The sequence below is a fragment of the Xenopus laevis genome, chromosome 6S (genome assembly GCF_017654675.1).
Source record: "Xenopus laevis strain J_2021 chromosome 6S, Xenopus_laevis_v10.1, whole genome shotgun sequence".
Lineage (NCBI taxonomy): Eukaryota > Metazoa > Chordata > Amphibia > Anura > Pipidae > Xenopus > Xenopus laevis.
Window position 1 is genome coordinate 126,041,544 of NC_054382.1, and position 27,711 is coordinate 126,069,254.

Genomic DNA, 27,711 nt, shown 5'->3' on the forward strand with positions numbered 1-27,711 from the left:
CCACCGAGCTCCCAGCAAGACCAGTAGCCTCAGGGGACAGCAGACAGATGCCCTTATCAGGGGTCTCTAATACTTGTTGTGTCTTATGGGACATTGGCTACTACTAATGGCGAGGGGCAGAATGGCTGCTACTCACTGTGGATAATTTCAGTAGGAAGCTCTTGGCAACAATAAACATTACGCATTAGATTCGGGCACTGATAGAAACGTTATTTGATGTTGGTTTCTCACCAGGGCCTGGCTGCATTTATCCACACTGTTATCAAATACACAGAGTTCCCTGTTCTTTGGAAATATTTAACCTGCGATCAACTGCAGCCGAAACCCTTCCACATGTTTTTGCTACATCCCCAGCAGGTGGCGCTTCACTATCAATACAAACTGAATACCTTGAGTTTTGTGTCTGCTCAGTGGGAAAGAGCTCCCGGTTGAAAGAGTAAAGTCAATACGGGGGCTGCTCTAATTCATCTGCTAGGAAAGGAGCCCCCCTATAAGATATATTGGATGTAACTGTCAATGAATATCTGACACCCAACTGCTGCATGAAGACAGAATGAAGAGAAACAGATGCTGAGAGAGAAATAGTGAAGATATTAACTTGATTATTTCAGAAATGATGCAGAATATTTAATTGATTGTATTTATAAAGTTTCTTATTTCAGCATGAGCAAGCTTATATTAAATTTTGATTTTTGTGATAGTTCCCCTTTAACTCAAATGAGAAAAAAAACCCTTGCTGTTTGTGCCCTGGTTTGGATCAAACCTTGGGAACCAGAGCTACAAGGCAATAATGCTGTTGGCTGACTATTTGGAATCCAATTAACACAGAGAACCAGGTCCACCACCAGGAGGGCACTGGGTGGACAATTGTCCCGGGCCCAGATGGTTTCTATATCTTAAGGGGGGCACGGCCATGCTGCATTTCTTGGATTAGCCAGACCCCCTTGAGATGCTGAAGTCGGAGCCAAGTTGCACAGAAGTAAGAACTCCCGAAACGAGCCAAGGATGAAGAATGGAAAGTTCCACTGAACAGCAATGGTCTTTTTAAACTGTTGGACACTAAATTCTTCTTGTAGGGGGGCCCTGGCCACTGTTTTTTTTAACTTGGGAGGGTCCTGGCAACCAATGATTTCTTTTATCTTGAAGGGGGGCCACACCACCAATGTTTTTTTTTTAATTGTATGGGGGCCCAGATTTTTTTGTTGTAGGGACCCCACAAAGTCTGATGGTGGCCCTGAACAGAACAGATTAAAGCTGATTTATTGGGCCACATTTTAAAGGGCAGAGAGAATTTTATATTCCACCTACACAGTTTTCTCTGTGAGTAGGATGATAGATATATATAGATGTTATATACATTCTTATTTGTAGATAGAAACCTTTCATAGTGATGGGCTCAAAAATTAGCCAGGCATGGATTTGCGAATAATTTCCATGTTTCGCATCCTCCGAATGTTTTAGCAAAAAAACGATTTCACGTCAAAATTGTGGCATGCATAAAAATTGTCATAAAAAAAAATTATTCTGACTCCCGTTGACTTTAATGCATTTGGATAACATAGTCGCACGTACAAAAATTGTCACGTGTCAAAATTATTTTGACGCCCATTGACTTTTTTACGCCGTTCCGCAAATTATTCAGCAAAATGGGACAGATTCGCCCATCACTAATCCGGCAACCTGCTAAAATTCCTATCTATTTAAGAAGCACCACCCATTCATTATCCAGCGAGAATCTTATCAGCGTGCGGGTATATCAAAATGCCCGGGTATATCAAAAATGCCAGCTCACAGGGAGGGCAAATATACATATTAAATCTGCTTTAAACCAAACACAAGGCAGGATAAATACAGTGTCCATAACATTGTATTTATCACTGTATTTATTCTGTCCTATTAGCTGGCTGCTGCTATATTTTTTAAGGAGTCAGAGCCGGTGGTGCAGAGAATATTAACAGCAATTGCATTTAACTTTAAAACTACTGAAAATCCGTAACGAATGTAGGTTGGAAAATGATTTTAGTCCACATTTAACCCATAATAACTGACAAATAACCCGTAATAACTAATAATCACCACGGTGATACCCTTGGTTTCGATTGCTTATGTGCAAATCACAGGGAAAAATATTTGAAGACGAGAGAACTAATAATATAAACCCTATTGTGGATACTGCCGTGTTCCATAGTTAGTGCTCCCCACCCTGCGCTTATCAGGAGAAGGTAGAACACCCATTTAGCAAATATAAACACTTTTATTCTAATGACGTTTATCCTCCTACTGCCTTGTTATACCCTCTCTGCCCATGTCAGGCTGCAGAAAAGCAAACGCCCTGCTATGAAAATACATTCCATTGCCTTCAGGCACAAATGTGCAGAGATACAGATTTATGAATGATGTAAATAGAGAGATATACAGTATATACATTTTATTTGCCTTTGTTATTAGAATCTTAAAGGGATACTGTCATCAGAAAACATGTTTTTTTCAAAACGCATCAGAATTCTACACTGAAATCCATTTCTCAAAAGAGCAAACAGATTTTTTTATATTCAATTTTGAAATCTGACATGGGGCTAGACATATTGTCAATTTCCCAGCTGCCCCTGGTCATGTGACTTGTGCCTGCACTTTAGGAGAGAAATGCTTTCTGGCAGGCTGCTGTTTTTCCTTCTCAATGTAACTGAATGTGTCTCCGTGAGACATGGGTTTTTACTATTGATTGAAGTTTATCAGAGCACAAGTCACATGACTTGGGGCAGCTGTGAAATTGACAAAATGTCTAGCCCCATGTCAGATTTCAAAATTGAATATAAAAAAATCTGTTTGCTCTTTTGAGAAATGGATTTCAGTGCAGAATTCTGCTGGAGCAGCACTATTAACTGATTCATTTTGAAAAAATTTTTTTTTCCCATGACAGTATCCCTTTAATGAATACATTTTGGGACAATGCACAATGCAGGGCTGGTTAGTTGTGTGATACTATGGAGCATTGCAATCTCATTGGTCAGAAGGGGGTTTTGGGGTTAAATGGGCGGCAGACTGAAGCTCAGCACCTTTAAAAACTCCTACATAAATGTTTTGTTGCATTTGGTCACACCCTACAGAATACTGAAATCTATTTTGTCAAACAGATCAGTGAAACATTGTAGGTGGGGGAAGAGGCAAGTAGACTTGTAGACTTCAGTGTTGGACTAGGTGTCCTGGGCCTACTGGGGCTGCTTCCTCAGCAGTGAACTTCACCTCCTTTAAACGCCACTAAACCAGCCCCCCTCCCACAGCCGGGCACCTCAGGCAACCCGTCTGGCCCCATCAACCCCTCCACAGCCCGCGGATACATAAGCATGTGTGTACGTGAGGCAGCATCACCCCCACACCGCTCGAACACTCGCGAAGGCACTAGGGTTGCCACCTGGCCAGTATTTTCACAGCCTGGCCGGTAAAAATGATGCTGGATGCCAATGTTATTAAAAGGGAAAAAAGGCAAGCATATAGGAAGGCCGGTATTTTTTTCCAGAAAAGTTGGCAACCCTAGCAGGCGCACAAACAAGCGAAACTAGCCGACTTTCCAGACCAGACTGGGGTAGGCAGCAGTGAAAGTTAAGTGCCTGGCGTGCCCTAAGTTTTGCTCCACAGGCACGTGCCTACTCTGCCTCTGCCTAGTCCCACAGTGCCTCCAGTTCTCAGCAGGAGGAGCGGAGTTGGTGTGGACTGATGGGCCCATTTGAAATAATGTGCGGGTCAACTTAAAGTCAACCCAAACAAGACCCTAACCTGCCCGTTTGTTACTCGCACCTGACCATAACCCAACGATCCTCCATATTTATAGGCCCAAACTTCCCTGCTATGGTGTCAAGGAAGGGGTGGGGCACACAGGCACGAGTCAATTAAAAGGAAAGACTAGAGGCAGAAGCAGGGCATAATAAATTTGTGGGTGGGCAAACGGTACCGTTCTGGCTAACCGGGGCCCACGAAAGTTGTGTGGAAGTTGGCCATAACCTACCCGATCTGCGGATAAACCTATGGGTCCCACGGGTTTCAGGCCAGCCTGCACATCACTAACCACCTAGTTTTTTTCTAGCGTCCTGCTGGCCCAATCTGACCCTGGACTTTGACCTTCTCCTGGATAAGACCATGGTCTATATTAAGTTTTTATGACTTCCACGTCCAAATGATTAGATACAAAGGACCATTTTCCCCGGGACTTGATGTGTTTGGCCCAAAAAGTAGTTGTTGACCTACTCTTGGCTGATGAGGATGGTCCTCCCTGAGGGTGTCCATGGACAAACATGAATAACTGCAATTTGCTTTAGTAGAAATGACATCCCTATTCAACCTACAGATGAGAATTAAAGGGCATGTAAAGTCTAAAATAGAATGATATGAACTAGCTGGAGCTACATCGTCTCGTCTCACTGTGTATTCGTATACTGCTGAGATGACAATAAATTTTACTTTGACTTTTGACTTTGAATAAGACTAGAAATGCTGTATTTTGTATACTAAATATAAACATGAACTTACTGCAGCACAAGCCTAATCAAACAAATAATTTATGCTTTCAAAGTTGGCTACAGGGGGTCACCATCTTGTAACTTTGTTATACATCTTTGCAAGACTAAGACTGTGCACATGCTCAGTGTGGTCTGGGCTGCTTAGGGATCATCATAAACAAAGCTGCTTGAGTTCTGCATGGCTGGGAAGTAAGGCGGGGGCTCCCCCTGCTGTTCATAAGTATGATTGTTTCCCTGTTCAGCAGTTAGGGACCGTCTGACAATTCCTAACCACAGCAGTAAACGAAGGGAGAATTTAACTGCATACAGTCAGGTTTCTTATAAAAACGCTACACATTTTTTAATTAAAGTATATTGGATATAGGTTTCTTTTTCATTAAAAATTAAAAATGGGATTTTATTTTTTTGCCTTTACGTGCCCTTTAAACAGTGTCTTCCATTGGCCACATTATCAGCAAAAATGGTTGGAGCTGATCTCTTCTACCAATCCTATGGCCAGTTGCCCTATGCAGCTTAAAGGTCATCCTCCTCTCTTCTCAATCACCTAACTTCTGCTTGACATCATGCATCCCCAGTAACATCAGGTGAATTTTTGTACAATCAGTAGTTGCACATTTTGGGGAAATCAGCATCAAGAAAACCATGTCCAGTTGTACCTCTAAAACCTTTGTGGTTGCACCCACCCCAGACTGAGCCCTAATGTCCTCTAATTTCAACTCCCATATCAACTGCCTGTGATCTGATATTTGGGTCCTTTTATCTCCCTGTTCCTCTTACACGCTAAAATACTATGTACTTTGGGTCAAGGGTTGAACCTAGAACTACACAAAAGAATCCAAATGGTACTGTATATTAGAATGTACAATTATTAGATTAGTTCATTGTTACAGGTATGGAACAATAGGCAGTGACTTGAATACATAACCTTCAGTCAAGAAAGTCATTATTTACACTGCTGGGATTTCAGGTCCAATATCTCTGCCTGTGTTTGTATAGCTGATAAGTCCCATCTTACAGGGCACCAAAGCCTTCATTAAACACATTGGGCTTTGTGAACTTGCAGCAGTCAGATGCTCCTCTCTAGCTAACATTTCTTTGTACCACGGATCCTATGGAGAGTCCCCACAGCCAAAAGTGAGTAATTCTTCCATTTACTTCCAAACCCAGAGTAGCATCTTGTCCAGGTAGGAATGGAATGTAAGGCTACTGTGATTGGCTCTGCCTGCAGGGATATGGGGCATATATAGGAGCCCATGTAAAAGGTAGTGCTGTAGTATCATGGGGTTCTACAAACCAACTAGATCATTTAGTTTCAGGACTTTGTTTGTGTTGGTGGGGTTTAAGACAACCTTTCCCCGCGAGGGCTCCAGTTACTTCTGATCTAACAAAGCTGAAGTCTGAAGCCTCAAGTCGACCCGCCAATCTCTTTTACCTCCTGAGGAAGCTCTACTGAGAGCAAAACATGCTGAGGTTGAAAGGGATTTTCAAATGTTGATGAGTCTTTTATTCATTCGCTTTGATGTGAGTGCATTTTTAACTGTTTTTAACGCGTTTTATAGTATGACACTTGGATCGCTTCTCTTTTGCTGTTTTTACTTATGATCTAAACTGCTGCTCTCCAGCTGGTATTGGACAACCCTGATATAAAGTATTACTGATGCTGTACTCACTTACTATATTACACATTATCCAATAGTTACAACCCCACCATCTTGTTTTACTATATACACAATCCTTCCCCTGACACTATCTTGCTTTACTTTAACCACTATCCCACATTTACAGCACCTTCTTCCAAATATTTAGGACCATTGTAGGAGGATCAGGAGCTGGTTGTCTGGCACTTGAAAGCTCTCTACACAACCAATAGGTGCTATGGCTTGAGGTCCCCATAGGCACAAAGATTTTCTTTGATGAACGACCGATTTTAGTGCAATCCAACCAAACCGTCAAATTATCGTGAGGTTAGTGGGAATTGAACGATTGTGCATCTAATGATTTTTCGTCCGACATTGGTCAGAAAATTGATCTGCCAGGTTAGAAAATTTTCATCGGTCACAGTGAAATGTATTCATTTTCCAATTGTTTGCAAGGCCAAGCAGGCAGCTACCCACAGTTTTTCTGGCTTCAACTAGACATTAGAAATTATCTTTTTAGTTGATGGACAAATCATACATTTAAACGATCGTTTCAAAATAAGTTTGGTCTTATGATAACAAAAAGATCTTTTAAAAATCTTTACATCTATGGCCCCCTTTAGAGTCTCCTTCAGCAAATATTCTACAAATTGCTCAGGCCACAGTCACTTTGGCCTCTTTTAGAGATCCTGCATGAGGTCTGGCATTTTGTTTTAGTTCAAATTGTCAAGTTGCATAGCATTCTTCAGGACTTTTTTGGTGCTGCAGTCCCGTAGATCCTTGAGGAGTAATGCTGGAGAAATAACAATAAGTATGTGTGTACTATTTTTGTAGTAAGGGTGTTACATAGTTAAGGTGGCCATAGATGCACAAATAATATTGTACAAAATGAATTTTCGTATGATATTCAGTGCGTGTATGGTGGGAAACGAGCTGACCGATAGCAACAGAAGACTTGGATATCGGGCGATCCAGCTGGATGGAAAATTTTGAAGGCACCTGAACATCAGTCATTGTTAATGCTGAATCATCAGATACAGGTAGAATTCTATTGTTTCTCTCTGTATATCTGACCATTCAGCTCTACACGTGTGTGTTGAAAAGAACGATCTTTCTTGGAAACATCTTTTCGTAATTGTTACGTCTCTGGCCACCTTTAGTTACATATTTAAATTTGGTTGAAAAATGACCTCCAATTGAAAGCCAGCATCTGTATCTTAATGCTGTAATGCATAAGCAAAGTCTAAGTAAATCACATCCACTGCCATCCCAGAATCAAGGTCTCTACTTACCTTCTTATAAAAAGAAATTAAGTTAGTCTGGCAAGATCTATTACACATAAAACCATGCTGGCACAGACTCATAGTCAGGGCCGTATTTATATATAGGCCACAGAGGGCCTGTGCCTTGGGTGGCACGGTTATGGGGGCGGTTCTCGGGGTGCCTATTTTTTTCGTTTTTTTATTTAAAAACCCTCCCCACCCTCCACCATGGATTTCCATAGGAAATCTGGTGACGGAGCTGAGGGGGTGATTGGTAGGGGGTCCGAGGAACATTGCAGAAGTGACACAACGCGATGACGTCACTTCTGCTGAACGCGTTGCATGACGTCAGCGATAGCGACATAGGGGCGTGTTTAGGTCCAATGTCTAGGGCGGCATCATACAGCCCTGCTCATTGTATTATGATTTGCTATAAAGTCCAGTATCTTATTCCTTAATACCCCTTCGAAAAACTTTTCTACCACTGATGTCCCACTAACAACCATATATTGTGACAGTAAATGAGATAATGCAAAGGCTAAGACTGGACAGTCACAGTACGGGGTTATTCTATTGCAAGATTCAATAACTATTTAATAGGCCCATTGACTCAATAGACTAATGCTGGCCACACAGGTACAGGGCTTTTTCATAGTTTGTCAATAAAAGTGTTTGGTTGGATGTCCTTTAGCGAGGCCCATATGTGACGGGCTTAACTGCAAGATCAGTGATCATCTATATAAATATCTATGACATAGTTTGCATTTTTACTAGGGATGCACGGTTTCTTTTTATTTTTGAGGGGTTACATACTGTACAAATACAGGTATGGGATCCATTATCCGGAAACCCGTTATCCAGAAAGCTTTGAATTTTGGAATGGCCTTCTCCCATAGACTCCGTTTCATCCAAATAAATGATTTCCTTTTTCTCAGTAATAATAAAACAGTAACTTGTACTTGATCCCAACTAAGATATAATTAACCCCTATTGGAAGCAAAACCAGCCTATTGGGTTTATGTCACCAGCCCGCCCCCTGCCTGTTTTCCACAAAGAAAAATGGTGGCAACCTTAAAAGAGGCAGATAACAGAGAATAACTTAGAAACAACATCAACATTAACTAAGTCTCTATTAGAGATGATTCTACTTTTACATCTCCGCTAGTGTTACTATAAAAATGACATTTTCCCAGAATTCCTCAGGAGTCCACTGTCTCTATTCCATGGTTTATTGGTGTCCTTTGATGATTCTCTGAGCCCATAACTCTTTGGGCCAAGCTGACTACTCAAGGCTCCGGATAGAGATTCATTACAATGTGCCTCCCCTCCCTCCTTTATCATCTCCTGACACAGCAGTAGAAATGGACTGAACCAGCAGGGAAATGTCCCTTTCCTTTAATACTGGATACAAATGAAAAACAGCCCTGACTGCTTTGTAAAATCTCTAAAATAGTCACACAAAATGTCTCAAGCAGCAGAAACAGATGCAAAAGAGAAATGAGGATGCACTTTGTTGGGTTTTGAATCCAAGCCTTGCTTGAAATTGTAGCAATATAACTACTATACAGTAGTAAGTTCCAGTATGTTTCCCCTTGGAAACCTGCCTTGTATAAAATCCATATGCTGCATGACTAATTATGGCTAAAACATAAATAAGCCTGCAAAATATTGATATAAGTGCTCATTAAGCATTGTTACAGTGGAAGAACTGTAGTGTTAAGAGGCTCAATATTGACCTCTTAGAGCCCATAGAGGTAAAACATGAGCCTTTAGCACTGGCAGGGTCAAAGTGCCGAGGGCAATTCACATGGGAGCCAGGGAGTCTTGTAAAGCCTTGAAACAAATCAATGTAAAAATGCTCTTTTGCAGTTTATATTCTTAAAGGGGTAGTCCACCTTTAAATTAACGTTTAGTATGATGTAGAGAGTGACATTCTGAGATGATTTGCAATTGGTTTTCATTTTTTATTATTTGTGTTTTTTGAGTTGTTTAGCTTTTTATTCAGCGGCTCTCCAGTTTGTAATTTCAGCTTCATCTGTTTGCTAGGGTCCAACCATGCATTGAATCGAATAAGAGACTGGAATATGAATAGGAGAGGCTTGAATAGCAAGATGAGTAATAAAAAGCAGCAATAACAATAAATGTGTAGCCTTACAGAGAATTTTTTAGATGGGGTCAGTGACTCCCATTTGAAAAATGTCAAAAGATCATTTAAAAACTATAGAAAATAAATAATGAAGTCCAACTGAAAAGTTGCTTAGAATTAGCCATTCTACAACATATTAAAAGTTACCGTAACTTACATTTGAACCACCCCTTTAAAATGACTCTTCTCTGTTCACTAAATAAATTTTCAGCACAGAACAACATTACAAGTTTCTTCTCTGCTCGCAGACTTCCCAATGTAGCCAGTCGGACAAACTGAGTTACAATGAAGGATGCAGAATTGAAATAAAAAAACACTTGTTTTGCAATGATACGGGTGCAAGTGCTGCAGTGCTAAAGGGCACAAAACTGTGTGCCCTAGGGTCCAAGCAGGGAGGACTTGCCATGAGAAGGCATTAATAGAGGGCCCCCCAGGGCTGTATATATATATATATATATATATATATATATATATATATATATATATATATATATATATATATATATATATATATATATATAGGCACAGAGGGCCCGTGCCTGGGACAATAGCTTCAAGGGAGTGTATTTTTTAGGTGCCTCTAAAGAGAAAAAACACTTAAACAATCCCCCCAGCCCACCACCAATACAGCAGCAAAGCTGGGGAGGGGGGCAGTGGTGTAACTACCAGGGGTGTCGAAGGTGCAACTGGGTTCATTGCCCCTGCACCCTCTATTGGGCCCGTGTCAAGGGTGGGAAGTACACAGCCAAAAGTGTCCTTTTCTTTTTGCCATCCATCCTTCTATTAATTTTGGGGTATTTATACATGGAATTGCGACTGTGCCACCCTTCTATTAATTTTGGGGTATTTATACAAGGAGATGCCATCATGGGGGGGGCCAATTGCAAATTATCACACCAGGGCCCCAGGGTCTAGTTACGCCACTGGAGGGGGGTGTATGCCTCCAGTGGCAGAGGGGTTGGTGCTAGGGAAAAAATAAATAAATACAGCCCCAGCACTCCCTATCGCCTTGCTTCTCATGTTGCTCCCCAAATTTCTATCTTTTTTTTTTAAGGTAAGTTTTTTATCGATGTTTAATAACACACATTTAGCCAAGACCATTACAGTTCAGGAAGTATAGTAAGTGGAAGCAAACAGTAATACATGCATCAGCAACAAACAGATATTATTTAAGTACATTATGGAACCATTGATAGAGCTAAGGTAAAATTTTAGTTTAGATCCGCCTCACACCATAGAGTCCAGTTTTTTTCATATTTGGTCTGCGTCTCTTTAGCTTCATAGGTCTATTTAATTACGGGATAGCCTTGTAGACCAATTGTTTCCACGTCTTAACCGTTGGAAGTCGGGGCCCCATCCAGTGCATGGCTATGTTTTTCCTTGCATAGAAAAGTAATGAACGGTATCTATTTCTAGCATACTTGGACATTACAATTTTGTCTAGAACACCCAGGAGACATATAAAGAGGAGAGACAATTGTTGGGAAGTCAAAGTGCTCAGTTAGTACCCTGAGAATTCTGATCCAATACCTTGTTATTGGGGGGCAGGACCACATCATGTGGTAGAAGTTTGCTGGGGAGGTATTCCCCCGGGGACAAGAGGGGTCTGGTTGTCTTCCCATGGCATGCAATTTGTTTGGAGTTATGTACAGTTGGTGGATTATCCTGTATTGGACCACTCTATCTCTTGTTGAGATTAAATAGTTACAGCTGTTGTCAGTGGCTTCCTTCCAGTCCTCTTGAGTTAATTGAGGAATATCTATTAACCAACGGCTTTAGATATCTCAAAAGGCTTGCAGCCTGTTGCTAGAATAGTTTGGTATAGTTTTGAAACTAGTTTAGGGGTATCAAGGTAGGCTTTATGATTAGAGAACGTATGTGTGGATTCAAAGTGGTGAATTGTGCCTGGAATGTGTGCCGGAGCTGGAAATGCCTATAGAAATGTAGATTATCATCTTGGCCTTTAAGAGATAGTTTTTAGTAGGTAAGGAAGGTGGAGTCTATAAGGAGATAATCTAGATATTTCAGGCTGTGGTTTGGCCAATATGTGAAGTCTTGGAGCTGTCTGAAGTGTGGGAGGTATGAGTTAACCCATAAGGGAAGCCTAGGTGATAGCAGTGGGGGAGATATGAGTGGATGGAAGATTAGGTAGGTCCTTTATGTGTTGATATGGAAAATTTCTAAGTCAAAAGTTCCAGGGATCCCAGGAGTAGGGCCTGGAGAGCCATGTTAGGATTGTATGTTAGGATTGTACGGATCTGAGGGGAAGCACCAGTGGAGGTAGTACAATTGAGATACCATACAGTACTCGTGGCACTTCAATTTCCAAAGTCGCCCGAAGTTTCCTCACGAGTAAACTTCAGGCAACTTCGGAAATCGAAGCGATGCTAATGCATTGTCGCATGCGCTTTTTTCATTGAAGCAGGTGGAAGACACGGGGAAGCAGTTTGGGGAGATTAGTCGCCCCAAAAAAGAGGCAATTAGCCGATGGACGACTAAATCTTCCCGAATCTCCAGGTGTGCCCTTAACCTAAGAGATCTGGGAGTGCCAGTCCCCCTATTTATTTTTTTTAAAGTTTATCTATATGCTATTTTATTTAATCTTTTTAAGAATGATTTTAAAAATTGAGGGGGTCCTAAATGAATTGTGCTGTGGGGCCCAGTAACTGCTATTTGGTGCAGGGCAAATCTCAATTGTAACCCTTTCTCCCTAGGAAGGGACTTTTTTCCGGGCTGCACCTGAAGAAAAAGAAGAAAGGTGACAAGGGACTGACCATAGCAAACAAGGGTGCCCAGGGTAAGGCCTACTTAACAAACACTGCAGCAGGTGTGAGACTATAAAGTTCACTCACTATCAGCGAGGGGAGAAGCTGCATTTCACTTGCCGCATGAAGTCCGGTGATTAATCTGAGCTGCGCACTTATCTCACCCAAGCTACAAATAGAAACTCCCTGCTGCGCCCTGTGTACATTTATAGGGTTAATGTAGGAACTGAAGGTCTTGTGTGTAAACACAGCACAAAGTGCACTTTTCAGACACAAATCTTTGTGCTTTTTATCTAGAGTTGCAGCGTGATTGTGCGCTCAGTACTTTCACACTTGCGCCCCAATGTGCTTTATTCTGAAAGTAATTGTTTCAGAATGGCGACTGTAAAGGTCATTTCTCTCATTTATCACAGTTGTGGCCGTGCACATTTCCCCGCGCTCATTGACATGAAAAGTCCCATCCATTAAAGGCGCAGGTATGGGATCTGCTATCCGGAAACCCGTTATCCAGAAAGTTCAAAATTACAGGAAAGGCCTTCTCCCATAGACTCCATTATAATCAAATAATCCAATTTTTTTTTAAATGATTTCCTTTTTCTCTGTAATAATAAAACAGTAGCTTGTACTTGATCCCAACTAAGATATAATTAATCCTTATTGGAAGCAAAATTTATTTGGATTTATTTCATATTGACATGATTTTATAGTAGACTTAAGACATGAAGATCGAAATTACGGAAAGATCAGTTATCTGGAAAACCCCAGGTCCCGAGCATACTGCACAACAGATCCCATACCTGTACTTGCTTCTTGCACCTCTGTGCCGCTTAGTTCTTCCTGTCTCCTGTTCCAAATAAAACATAGCGGCTCCTATAGACACAGGGGAACCCCGGAGCAACCGCCTGATTTATAGGTGGAGGTAACTCTAGGGTTCCCACAGGTCGTTGTGTCAATCACCAACGTGAAGTTGTGTAGAAGGATAGGGGCACACATCACTCACACGGAGAATGCCAGAAATGATGACAACTGGACTTGCACTGACTTTAACTCATCAGCCGCAATTGCCTTAGACACATCTGCCCCTGGTGACTGCCGTGATGCTGGAATTATGGGTAAAATTGTGGAATTATGGGTAAAGGTGTGGAATTATGGGTAATGTTGTGGAATTATGGGGAAAGTTGTGGAATCATGAGTAAAGTTGTGGAATCATGGGTAAAGGTGTGGAATTATGTGTAATATTGTGGAATTATGGGTAAACTTGTGGAAGTATGGGTAAAGTTGTGGAATTATGGGTAAAGGTGTGGAATCATGGGTAAAATTGTGGAATTATGGGTAAAGTTGTGGAATCATGGGTAAAGTGCTGCATTGTGGATAAAAAAACACATTGATTCTGTTCATTCCTGGGTACTAATGAGTGTGCCTGATTCACTTAGATGTAACCTATTAAGGGAACCATCCAGGGCTGGATTTCAAACCAAAGCTCCCCTAGTCCACTCATACCCCCTGCCTCCCACCACTTGTACCCTTTCTACCTCTCCTCCACTGCTGCTGGTGCCATTCCCCAATTGCTGGCACTGGGTGGGCAGTAGATTCAAACAACTGTCCTCCCACCCAGTCCCCAGTTTAGACACAACCAGCAGGCAGCATGCCATCCCCTAGATACGGGCCTCTGTGCCCAGCCCACAAATTTAGTCTGGTACCATCACTATTTAAAAAATGTGCCCCCCTATACAGCTCTCAATCCCCTCATCCCCTGCCTGTTTCTGACCCACTCACACACATCCCCATCCGCTATCAGTTTGCACTTCTCCTTGCTCCGGTCAGACTGTTCCCGACCTGCTTACCCACACCCTGTCCCCTGAACCCCTGTTCATACACCTTCCTGCCCACGACCTTCTCACACACACCTTGCACCCCACTCACAACCCCCTTCCTCACAGCCCAACCGCTCACCTACTTCTCAGACAGTCAACTGTCATTTTTATATATTTCACTGCACAGAAAAACAAGTGTTAATTGGTCTCACTCTTGGCTCCATGCACTGACGAGCCAAGGACAGAATCAAATCAAAGTTTAACATTTTATGTTTCATGTATTCTGTTTCAGGGAAACTCGATGATGCAGAAAGTCTACACGGTGATATCACAGGAATCGAGGGAGGAGCCGGCGATGATGATGCACTCATTGATTTGTCTGCCTCAAGCTCCTCCCTTTATTTATGTATGCAAAATAAAAGGTATTGGTGCTTTTCCACATTCTTTCCTCTTTCTTTTTACAGTTTTTTTAAATTATTTGCCTTCTTCTTCTTCAGACTCTTTCCAGCTTTCAAATAGGCGGTCACTGACCCCATTTAAAAACAAATGCTAAAGGAGAACTAAAACTTAACTAAAGAAGTAGCTAGGAATGTTGTACATGATGTTTTGTGCTTCTGTACCAGCCCAAGGCAACCACAGCCTTTAGCAGTAAAGATCTGTGTCTCCAAAGATGCCCCAGTAGCTCCCCATCTTCTTTTCTGCTGATTCACTGCACATGCTCTGTGCTGCTGTCACTTACTGAGCTTAGGGACCCACTCACAATATACAGTACACATAGAATAGAAATGTCACAATATAAGGCTGATCAGTAATTAATACAGATAATTACTACATGGCAGCACAGAAACCAGTGCAATTAGCATCAGAATTTAATAATCAGCAAACCTGTAGCATCAGTTTATATTACAGGGGAAGCTCATTTTCTGCTGGATAATTAGTGACGAGCCCTAAGCTTAGCTTCTCAACAGCCAATCAGAGCCCACTGAGCATGTGAGTGTCACAGACACTTTCCAAGATGGTGACCCCCTGTGACAAGTTTGAAGTCCTGGATCATTGCTGCTATTGACAAGCTGAAACTTTAGCCTCGTGCAATAAGTTCACTATATCAAATATGGCATTTATAGCCACATTCATGTTTAGACTTTATTTCTCCTTTAAGGCTACACATTTATTGCTACTTTTTATTATTCATCTTTCTGTTCAAGCCTCTCCTTTTCATATTCCAGTCTCTTGGTTGATAGGGTCATTTGGACCCTAGCAACCAGGTAGCTGAAATTGCAAACTGGAGAGCTGCTGAATAAAAAGCTAAATAACTCAAAAACCACAAATAATAAAAAATGAAAACCAATTGCAAATTGTCTCAGAATACCCCTTTACATCTCTGCTGGGCACACAAGGGAGTAGCAAGGTTGTTTTGTAGTACTGGGGCCCCAAGATATTTGATGTTGGCCCTGAGAAAGTGTATTAGAATTCCAGTCAACTTCATTCCTGCTTTTGCTCCATTAGAGCCAAGCTGGTGCCCAAGATCCATGAAGGAGAAACCAAAATCCAAACCTACCAGGTAAGTCCATACATAACAACTGCAGCTAGTAAAGTATGTGCCCAATTTGTTTCACCAGGTTTTGGACTACAGGGGATGAGCAGGGGCGTAACTATAGAGGAAACAGACCCTACAGGGGACCAAGGGGGTATAGGGGCCCCATGAGGCCCTAATTCATATACAATTTGGTAAAACAGGTCAACCTCTAGTCATTTTGGGGGCCTGAAAAATCATTTTCTGTGGGATCCAGTAATATCTAATTTGTCACTGGGGGTGAGGTAGGGGCTGTGGAACCCACCCTGGACCTTGACCCTTGATGACATTATACCAAAGCTCTGGCTCTGTGATCTGTAGGAGCTGACACTTTGTGGCTGTATTTAGGGGGACTAAATAAGGACCCCTCGTTGAAGGACCCCAGAAAGCAGGAGTTGCATGAGGGGAACAGGAGACCAAGGTAGAAATAGGAGGGGAAACTAGAAACAGTGACTGTTCTGCATGGACTTTAAAAGAAAACTATACCCCCCCACACAAAGTAGGTCTCTATAAGAAGATATTGCATAAAACAGTTCAAATGTAAAACCTTGCTTCATGTAAATAAAGTATTTTCATAATAATATTCTTTTTTAGTAGTATGTGCCATTGGGTAATCATAAATAGAAAACTGACATTTTAAAAAATAAGGGCCGCCCCCTGGGATCGTAGGATTCACGGTGCACACAAACAAATAAAACAAACCCTACTTTTCTCTCTTTTGCTTCCACGCTTCTTCCTGTTACAGTTAGAGCTGCAGTATTTCTGGTCAGGTGATCTCTGAGGCAGCACACAGACCATCATGAAATGGTGGTTCAAGGCAAGAGATGTAAAAGGGCAATATTTACTTAATTATATATATACCAGTTCGGTAAGATTCTTTAAAGTGGAAGTAAAGTCTAAAATAGAATAAGGCTAGAAATGCTGTATTTTGTATATTAAATATAAACATGAACTTACTGCACCACAAGCCTAATCAAACAAATAATTTATGCTTTCAAAGTTGGCTACAGGGGGTCACCATCTTGTAACTTTGTTATACATCTTTGCAAGACTAAGACTGTGCACATGCTCAGTGTGGTCTGGGCTGCTTAGGGATCGTCATAAATGATCAAAACAGCACAAGTCAAGTAATATCTGCCAGAAGCCGATACAGCAAGACTGATTAATAATCAGAATATACAGACTGCACTGGGTCCTGTGTTGTCATGTGATCTAACCAGTGGTTGTTGCAAAATAATCCTCCAAATAGAATCCCAGTTTATCTGTTTAAATCTGATGATCTTTGTCCCTGCAGCTGGAATTGGAAACAGTAACGGGGATGTAAAGGCAAAAATAAAATCCAATACAAATCTCTACACAGTCACCGACTGCTCTACAGGGAAACAAACAAAGCTGCTTGAGTTCTGCATGGCTGGGAAGTAAGGCGGGGGCTCCCCCTGCTGTTCATAAGTATGATTGTTTCCCTGCTCAGCAGTTAGGGACTATCTGACAATTCCTATCCACAGCAGTAAATGAAGGGAGAATTTCACTGCATACAGTCAGGTTTCTTATAAAAACGGTACATATTTTTTAATTCGAGTATATTGGAGATAGGTTTCTTTTTCTTAAAGAAAGTAAAAATGGGATTTTATTTTTTTGCCTTTACATGCCCTTTAATATGCCACTTAATATGATATAAACTATTTGTTACTTAAGTATTCATTCTCAGGTAAAGTTTTCGTTTGAGGACATAACCTGTGGACTGGGACCCTTAGATGTTTGGACTGATGCCTGACCATTTGATCCATGTCTTGATGCCTACAGTTAGGTTCCAGTGTTGTCTATGGGGCAAGCTACACTGCCATGACTTCTTGTTCATGTGGTATAATGTCAATGGGCACACGCTGGTATATGTATAACAGTTAGTCCTGTGTTCATTCCCCCCACAGATTGCCATAACAATCACAGAGGCCCGGCAGCTGATTGGGGAAAACATAGATCCCATTGTAATCATTGAGATCGCGGATGACAAAAAGCAAACGACTGTGAAAGAAGGAACCAACGCTCCTTTCTACAATGAGGTGAGTCTGAACCCCTGGGGCTGGGAATGGTTGGGCTGCTTTCTTTCTACTGGCAACAAGGGCTGGAGTGAAAGAGCAGGGGCCCCGTGCAATACAGGAAGGCTGGGGCCCCCATTGCATTAATCATATACAGGTATGAGATCTATTATCCAGAATGCTCAGGAACTGGGGTTTTCCGGATAATGAATTTTCCATAATTTGGATCTTCATACCTTAAGTCTACCAGAAAATCATGTAAACATTAAATAAACCCAATAGGCTGGTTTTGCTTCCAATGAGGATTAATTATATCTTAGTTGGAATCAAGTACAAGTTACTGTTTTATTATTACAGAGAAAAAGGAATTTTTAAAAATTTGGTTAATTTGGATAAAATGGAGTCTATGGGAGACAGCCTTTCCCGTAATTTCGAACTTTCCGGATGACGGATCCCATACCTGTACCAGGGATATTGAACTCAGAGCCCAGGGACAGAACGAGGCACTGAGCAGAGCTATAGGCAAATGTTATTGGCATGTTCTAGAGCAGGGAGAATATAGTAAATAGCAGAACTGAATCCAGAATGAGCAGCTGAATATCACAGCAGAGGCTGCAGGTTTGTCGCCAATTTATAAGAACGATTTACATTATCAAGCAGGGCCTTTTGTGCACACTTCTAATGGCAAATGATTCTTTCACTGTGTTGGCGGCACAATATCATATTTCTGTTTACACCCTCTTGTCTTTCTTGCAGTACTTTGTGTTTGACTTTATTGGACAACAGGAGCAGCTCTTTGATAAAATCATCAGACTGTCTGTAAGTACATAGCACTCTCGCTTCTACCGGCTGCTATCGGCCTCCCCACATGCTCAATATACATATAAACTGGAGACCAGCAACATCTTAGGGACACATTTACTTAGCTCGAGTAAAGGAATAGAATAAAAAAAAACGTCGAATTTCGAATGTTTTTTTTTTGGCTACTTCGACCTTCGACTACGACTTCGACTTCAAATCGAACGATTCGAACTACAAATCGTTCGAATATTCGACCATTCGATAGTCGAAGTACTGTATCTTTAAAAAAAACTTTGACCCCCTACTTCGCCACCTAAAACCTACCAAGGTGCAATGTTAGCCTATGGGGAAGGTCCCCATAGGCTTTCTAACAATTTTTCGGTCAAAGAAAAATCGTTCGATCGATGGATTAAAATCCTTCGAATGAACGATTCGAAGGATTTAATCGTTCGATCGAACGATTTTTCGTTCGATCGAACTATTTGCGGTAAATCCTTTGATTTCGATATTCGAAGTCGAAGGATTTACATTCCGCAGTCGAATATCGAGGGTTAATTAACCCTCAGTGTCAGACTGGCCCGGCGGGAAACCGGGAAAAAACCCGGTGGGCCCCATCCCTCATGGGCCCTCGCTGGGCCAGACCCCCTCACCTGATGCTCAGGTTTTTTTTGTTTTTTTAAAAAAAAAGTATTTTCAGTGGCACGCAGCGGCGTGTATGCATGCACGCCGTGAGCGAATGTGCGCTGAGGGGAGCGGCATGCGTGCCTTCATGCACGTCACCGCGAATCACAGGAGGGGGACGGGGGGCCCTGGTCAGCAGTCCCGGTGACCCCAGGCCCCCCAGTCTGACCCTGTTAACCGTCGATATTGGACCATATGTAAATCTGCCCCTTAGTGTCAGCAACATGGCAACTCCAATGAACATAAACTTCATTTGCGAGGATCATTTTTGCGAGGAGGTGCAAAGTGCAAAACATGGTGCAATTCAGCATGTCCTTGCACTTTGCACATTGTCATGCACACAGGTCTGTGCACATTTCTTTGGATTGCAGAAAACTGTGGCTGCCCCTGTGAATAAATACATCACTGCCATCATTTGCCAACACTGTTTTCTATAGGAATTTCCCCTCCCTCTAACATAAATAACCAAACTCTCCAGCTGTTTCCTACTATTATTTAGCAGTTTAGAACAGCTGCACTGAGCCCACATCTGCCTGGAAGGCTGCACATTAAATAATTATTAAAAAATAAACCGCTTTCAGCTGCAATTATGGTAGCCACCTGCCCAGTATTTTACCGGCCTGGCCGTTAAAAATGAAGCTTGATCCAAATGTTATTAATAGGGAAAATACATATATAGGAAGGCTGGTATTTTTTTCAAGAAAAGGTGGCAACCCTAGCTGCAATCATATTACAAATAGCACATACAGGTAAACAAAATGGAAAGGTGACTTTTTATTGGACAGTTTGAAGTGAAGTGCCATTAAATGAAAGAAAGTAGAATTTATTAAAATGCAAAAATAATTTTGCACTGACATTGTACTGCTTTGTGGCCAACAGGTGATGCACAACAAACTTCTAGGAAGCATTTTAATTGGTTCATTTCGAGTGGATTTGGGAACAGTGTATAATGAGCCAGGTAAGCCAGGTATTGGGTGCGTTGAGTGCGTTATCTGTTTTACCAGTGTCGGACTGGCCCACCGGAATACCAGGAAAACTCCCGGTGGCCCCAGGTGTCAGTGGGCCCTCACGCTGCTAAACATTTGGCCTATTTCATGGTCATTCCCTATTTCTATGATAAAGAGAGGCTAAATAGATGGAATAATAGATTATAGTATGTAAAGAAAAGAGACTAGGAGAATAGCGGTTGAGTGAGGTATATCTGTGATCGTCCACTGCAACCATATTCTTGGGATGAGATTCCCCTTTGGGGTACAATCTACTCCCCCTTTCTGTCCCCACTGCCATGGGGTCCGTTCTCCCTGCAGTTTATTATATGATTACAACCTAAGAGAGTGGGTAACACAGGTAGAATAGAAGATTGTAAGCTCTGCTGAGCAGGGAGACAATTTTTTCCTGTGTCTCTTAAAGGGATACTGTCATGGGAAAAAAACATTTTTCAAATTGCATCAGTTAATAGTGCTGCTCCAGCAGAATTCGGCACTGAAATCCATTTCTCAAAAGAGCAAACAGATTTTTTTATATTCAATTTTGAAATCTGACATGGGGCTAGACATATTGTCAATTTCCCAGCTGCCCCAAGTCATGTGACTGCTGGAGTAGCACTATTAACTGGTGCATTTTGTAAAAAACATGTTTTCCGATGGCAGGATCCCTTTAACACCTTAAAGGGATACTGTCATGGGAAAAAAACATTTTTTCAAAATGCATCAGTTAATAATGCTGCTCCAGCAGAATTCTGCACTGAAATCCATTTCTCAAAACAGCAAACAGATTTTTTTTTATATTTTAATTTGAAATCTGACATGGGGCTAGGCATATTGTCCATTTCCCAGCTGCCCCCAGTCATCTGACTTGTGCTCTGATAAACTTCAGTCACTCTTTACTGCTGTATTGCAAGTTGGAGTGATATCACCCCTCCACCCCCAGCAGCCTAATAACAGAACAATGGGAAGGTAACCAGATAACAGCCCCCTAACACAAGATAACAGCTGCCTGGTAGATATAAGAACAGCACTCAATAGTAAAATCCAGGTCCCACTGAGACACATTCAGTTACATTGAGTAGGAGAAACAACAGCCTGCCAGAAAGCAGTTCCATCCTACAGTGCTGGCTCTTTCTGAAAGCACATGACCAGGCAAAATGACCTGAGATGCACCTACACACCAATATTACAACTATAACACACATATGCAAATTAGGATTCGGTTCGGTATTCGGCCGAATCTTAAGTGAAGGATTCGGTGGTTCAGCCAAATCTAAAATTAATAAGACTATAAACAACACAAGGCAGTGATATTCTGTTTGTCATTATACAGGGCACCAGTTCTCTGACAAGTGGGCTTTGCTGACAGACCCCAGTGATATCCGCACCGGAGTGAAAGGCTACTTGAAGTGTGACATCACCGTGGCCGGGAAGGGCGACACCATTCAGTCGTCTCAGAAAATCAGCGACGCAGAAGAACAGATCGAAAAGTAATTTACCTGCCACTTGCATTTATTCTGGGGGAAATGGGGGTCAAGGGAAACAGCGTTATTCATCCGGAAAGACTAATGCCCCGTGGCGCTGCTGTCAATTCACTGGAACTTGTTTTAAATGAAATAACTTTACTTTTTAATTTCAAAAATCATGTTGTGTGTGTTGAGAGGGGGAGATGTTTGCCCTTTTGGCGGTGAACAGGCTGCTTTGTGCTTTGGCTACTAATGTACCCAAATATAGGAAAATACAGAAATACTGTCTTTCTACTTAGGAGAAGCAAATACAGATTATTGTGTCCACTGAACCTTCTTTCTCACTGTGGGGCAGATTTATCAAGGGTCGAGTTTCGAGGTGATGAGAGATTTTAAACTCCCATCAATTTCGAAATTTGAATAATAAAAGACCAACCGTAATTTATAAAAAAAAAATCGCGTTTTTTAAATTCGAGTGAATAGACTGTATTCGATCAGATTCGATTTCAAAGTATTTTTAAAAAAAACTTTGATTTTTCAAAGTCCAACCAAATGACTTCGAATAGGTACTAGGAGGTCCCCCATAGGCTAAAACAGCAATTCTGGCAGGTTTTAGATGGCGAATAGTCGAAATCGGATTTTTAAAGAGACATTTTTTTCAAATTTAAATCGAATTTGGACTATTCCCTAGTCAAAGTACATTACAATTAACTTAAAATTCGAATTTAAAAATTAGATTTTTCAATTCAACCCTTGATAAATCTGCCTCTTTATGTCTCCTATGCATATGAGTAGGAACTGCCTTACTATGTGCACACACCATTCCTTCTATAGATATTGGCAGTTATGGTATGGTATCTGTTATCCAGAAAGCTCCAAATTACAGAAAAGCCGTCTCCCATAGACTCTATTTTATAATCAAACAATCCACATTTTTTTTAAATTATTTCTCTATAATAATAAAACAATTCCTTACTAAGATATAATTAATCCTTATTGGAAGCAAAACCAGCCTGTTGGGTTTATTAAGGGGCCGATTCACTAAGAGTCGAATATCGAGGGTTAATTAACCCTCGATATTCGACTGGGAATTAAAATCCTTCGACTTCGAATATCGATTTAGCGCAGATTTAGCGCAGATAGTACGATCGAACGATTGAAGGATTATTCCTTCGATCGAACAATAAAATCCTTCGATTCGAACAATTTCAGTCCACCGATCAAAGGAATATCCTTCGATCAAAAAAACTTAGGAAAGGGGGTCGAAGTTTTTTTTAAAGAGACAGTACTTCCAGGCCCGGATTTGCGGCAAGGCCGCATAGGCCCGGGCCTAGGGCGGCAAAAAAATAGGGGCGGCATGCCGCCCAGCCGCACTATGGGGACGCGTGCGTCCCCATTCAATTACAGCAGCTGCGCCGGCGAAAAAACGCCGGCGCGCTGGGAAGGGGAGGTGAGGTGGGCGCTAGGACCGCGCGGCCGCCTGGTCGGACCGCGCGGCCTAGGGGTGCCGCACATTGAAATCCGGCGCTGAGTACTTCGATTATCGAATGGTCGAATAGTCGAACGATTTTTAGTTTGAATCCTTCGATTCGAAAGTCGAAGGTCGAAGTAGCCCATTCAATGGTCGAAGTAGTCCAAAAAACACTTCGAAATTCGAAGTTTTTTTACTTCGAATCCTTCACTCGAAGTTAGTGAATCGGCCCCTTAATGTTTACATGATTTTCTAGTAGACTTAAGGTATGAAGATCCAAATTACGGAAACATCCGTTATCCGAAAAAAAACCAGGTCTCGAGCATTCTGGATAACAGGTCCCATACTGTATTTATACATATGAGTGGGAGTTGGCACATTGTCTTCCTTTTGCCCTTTGTAAGCCAATATTTAATCTAGCTCACAACATAGTTCTGAATATATGAAGATATGGCTGCACCAGTCATCTAGAGATATCCAAAGCAGAATTATGCATTTATCCCTAAATCTCACCCTGACTTGCTCTTGGGTCGGGCTCCCCTAATTCTTAAGCTTTGAACACCCCTAGGGTGAGCAGTTTCACAGTTGGGAATCACTGCCTTAGACAATATAGGGGGGGGGGTGTAGCTTATTATAAATAATATCAATAGTCACAACTGTAAGAAACTGGCCTCACTGCAAAGGAAATTATTATTATGTTGCTATTTATTTCCATTGGGTCAGAGGTGCCATATAATTCTGGAACTTATAATGGCATGAAGAAAATATATATTATAATGAAAGAAGATGCAACATATTAGCACTCAAGGCAAAACCCTGTTTCGTATTAAAAGGCAGATGATGTTTATTAAATGGAAATTTTATGGAAGGTCATTTCCCTGCTAATGTCGGTGATTGTGCATCAGATACATATTTCTTGGTGATCTGACAACCATCAAACTTAATAAGGGACAAACATTTGGGGGTGTTCTTTGTAAAAAAAAGAACCCGCTGTATTGTGCAGCTCACTACTATTTTCCATTGTTTTTCATTTTTCTGATGTCCATTTAGGCCTTAACCCTATCATCACAGCATCATACCCAATCTGTGTGCCAGGGTTCTTCTCTAATTTCTAGTCCATGCTGCACCTCTTTCTTCAGCTGTCTCATAGATATTGGGATAGATGGAAGGTGAACAGGCTTTATGTACAAACAAAGACCATGTTCTCTTATTTTGCTGTTTGATGCAGGAACCTGCTGATTCCTAAAGGGTTTCCATCAGAAAGACCATGGGCCAGGTTCTACCTCCGCATCTACAGAGCAGAAGGCCTTCCCAAGATGAACTCCAGCATCATGGCCAATGTCACAAAAGCTTTTATTGGAGACAGCAAAGACCTTGTGGATCCTTATGTGGTGGTCATGTTTGCAGGTCAAATGGTAAATTATTTTGACATAAGTTAGCCTCTAACCACTCTTCTAATTACCCTAGTCAATCATATACTCCTAAAGTAAGCTGTCCTTGGGTTCTACTCATAGTCCTCATTCTAGGACCTCTCCTTGACTTCCACTGAAGTGTACCTCTTTCAAAATGGTTATTACGTCTTCCCTAAAGCCTTCCCTGTCTCAGGCTTCCATCATGTTAACCTGTGTATGAGTAAAGTAAGCTGTACATAGGTGCTACTCAAACACTAGCTTCTTGTTCAATGGTTCTCTCTTCCCCGACTTCCATTAATTGTACATCTTACTCTAAAATTATTTCTTCTTTAGTGAACCCTTTCCTGCCTCTCATGCCTGTGCATTGTCAGGATTAATTGCTAATATCGGACATCTTTTTATGTAAGAACCTTTCTGTCTCTTAATTTAGGGCCGAACCACCGCCAAGAAGAACTGTGCAGACCCAGTGTGGCATGAGCAGATTGTATTCAAGGAAATGTTTCCTCCTCTGTGTCGAAGGGTGAAAATCCAGGTCTGGGATGAGGGGAGCATGAACGATGTGGCTCTGGCTACTCATTTCATAGACCTCAAAAAGATTTCTGATGAGCAAGATGGCGACAAAGGTAATTTCTTTGACGGTGGGCTTTCCATAATCAATGATTGTTTTTCTGGGTATGCCAAAAAGTAAATCATTTTTTATTTGCTAGTATTCTTATTAACTTAAGGCTGTATCCACCTATACTATCTATCTGATTCCATATAGTTTTTAATGTTTCAGCATTGCATGTCAACCCCATTTGTCTGATCTTCCTGTCCCCAAATAAGTTTAGAGTAAGTTAAACAGAGACATGACTAACCACAAGGATCTAAATGTACCAGTTGATTCATATTTATTTTGTCTTATAAGGTTTTCTTCCTACATTTGGGCCTGCTTGGATCAACCTTTATGGTTCCCCCCGTAACACAACCTTGATGGAAGACCACCAAGAACTTAATGAAGGTCACGGGGAAGGTGTCTCATTCAGAGGACGCATTTTAATAGAAATTGCTGTTGAGATTCTTTCCGGAGGGGCACATGAATCTAAATTTTCTAAGGTTATCAAGGACTTGAAGCTTCCTCTTAAAGATTCCAAGTCTTCCAAAGGGTCAGGAAAAGAGAAAGGAGAGAAGGATTCAGAAGATGCCAAATCAACTTCAGCCGTCGATAAAACAAACTCTATCCAAGTGGAAGTTGAACCCTTTGATGTGCCCCCAGAGGTTAGTTTTATTAAGAGATACATAGCTGCATTTATCTTTCATGTTGTAATGACTTGTATTCCACTGGGTAATAGAAAGGTCTATGGGGTTATGTAATAACAGTGCTACGCAATATGTTGGCGCTATATAAATACATGTTAATAATAATAATAATAATAATAATAATAGGTTTGCCCAGGAGCAGTAACCCATAGCAACCAATCAGCAGGTAGCATTTACTGGTCACCTGTTTAAAAGCAAACATCTTATTGGTTGCAATGCAAACTTAGTGCTTTTTATTACATATGGGGGTATGTATCTATGGAAACCAAATTGCAAGTAATTAAAAACGCCACAAACACCTTTGTTCCAGATGAGATAAATATACTTAAATGTAACACTTCTACAATCTTGGTTCTTCGTAACAACTGTGGGAGGAGAAATTAATATATCAGATGTATAATGAACTGCTTCTTATCTGTAAGCCTGATACACAGGCAACAGCTGGGGGAAGGGAGGGGCTTGTTTTTTACAAACCACTTTACAGTAAAAAATAGGAAATTTTTTAAAAATAAAAATACACTTGAATAGAGATGTCGCGAACTGTTCGCCGGCGAACTTGTTCGCGCGAACATCGGGTGTTCGCGCTCGCCGGAAGTTCGCGAACGTCGCGCGACGTTCGCCATTTTGGGTTCGCCATTGTTGGCGCTTTTTTTTGCCCTCTCACCCCAGACCAGCAGGTACATGGCAGCCAATCAGGAAGCTCTCCCCTGGACCACTCCCCTTCCCTATAAAAACCGAAGCCCTGCAGCGTTTTTTCACTCTGCCTGTGTGTGCTGAAGAGATAGTGTAGGGAGAGAGCTGCTGCCTGTTAGTGATTTCAGGGACAGTTGAAAGTTTGCTGGCTAGTAATCGTTTTGATACTGCTCTGTTATTGGAGGGACAGAAGTCTGCAGGGGTTTGAGGGACATTTAAGCTTAGGTAGCTTTGCTGGCTAGTAATCTACCTTCTACTGCAGTGCTCTGTATGTAGCTGCAGTGGGCAGCTGTCCTGCTTCTGATCTCATCTGCTGACTGCTGCAATAACAGTAGTCCTTGTAAGGACTGCTTTTATTTATTTTTTTGTTGTTTTACTACTACTACTACTACTACTACTATAAGAGCCCAGTGCTATTAGTCTAGCAGTGTTGGGGAGTGGGACTGGTGTGCTAATCTGCTGCTCCTAGTAGTTCAGCAGCACCAACTTTAATTTTTTTTTTTTAATATTCATTTTTTTTTTATTTTACTTTTTTTATTTTACTACCGCTGTAGTAGTGTATAAGTTGACCTTTTAGGCATTATTTGCCCTGTAGGCATTATTTGCACACTGTTTTCTTCAACCCGCCATCTAGCTGTGTGACCTTGTTCACATTCTGTCTAAATATCCATAATATTACCGTCTCCAGAAAAAACACCGGAGTGACTTTTTTCAAGCAGCCATAATATATTTTACGTAATCCGTATCCACCGCTGTAGTAGTGTATACGTTGACCTTGTAGGCATTGTTTGCCCAGTTTTTTTGGCCGCAGCCACTGAAGCACAGAGGCCAGAAAAAATATGCCATATAAATGCTGAAAATAGTCATTTTTTGCCATACGTTGACTCAACGTATATGGCAAAAAATGACTATTTTCAGCATTTATGTGGCATATTTTTTCTGGCAACTGTGCTTCAGTGGCTGCAACCAAAAAAACTGGGCAAACAATGTCTACAAGGTCAACGTATGGCGAAAAATTACTATTTTCAGCATTTATATGGCATATTTTTTCTGGCAACTGTGCTTCAGTGGCTGCGTCCAAAAAAACTGGGCAAACAATGTCTACAAGGTCAACATATGGCGAAAAATGACTATTTTCAGCATTTATATGGCATA

At 41.4% G+C, this 27,711-nt stretch overlaps 1 protein-coding gene across 2 annotated transcripts in view; it reads left to right on the plus strand.

The window, feature by feature from the left end:
* The window catches only part of fer1l6.S (fer-1-like family member 6 S homeolog), an 87,991-nt gene that overhangs the window by 5,871 nt on the left and 54,409 nt on the right, over positions 1-27,711 (plus strand). The window contains exons 1-11 of one of the 2 annotated variants that reach the window (XM_041568005.1): positions 5,542-5,648; positions 12,274-12,356; positions 14,431-14,560; positions 15,645-15,699; positions 17,640-17,771; positions 18,504-18,566; positions 20,109-20,187; positions 21,549-21,705; positions 24,381-24,567; positions 24,995-25,187; positions 25,472-25,821. In XM_041568005.1, coding sequence (XP_041423939.1) covers positions 5,626-5,648; positions 12,274-12,356; positions 14,431-14,560; positions 15,645-15,699; positions 17,640-17,771; positions 18,504-18,566; positions 20,109-20,187; positions 21,549-21,705; positions 24,381-24,567; positions 24,995-25,187; positions 25,472-25,821 — 1,452 coding nt within the window. In that variant the 5' untranslated portion in view covers positions 5,542-5,625. Of the gene's footprint in view, positions 1-5,541; positions 5,649-12,273; positions 12,357-14,430; positions 14,561-15,644; positions 15,700-17,639; positions 17,772-18,503; positions 18,567-20,108; positions 20,188-21,548; positions 21,706-24,380; positions 24,568-24,994; positions 25,188-25,471; positions 25,822-27,711 lie in introns of those variants that run through there. The other variant, XM_041568004.1, reaches the window with a different exon arrangement.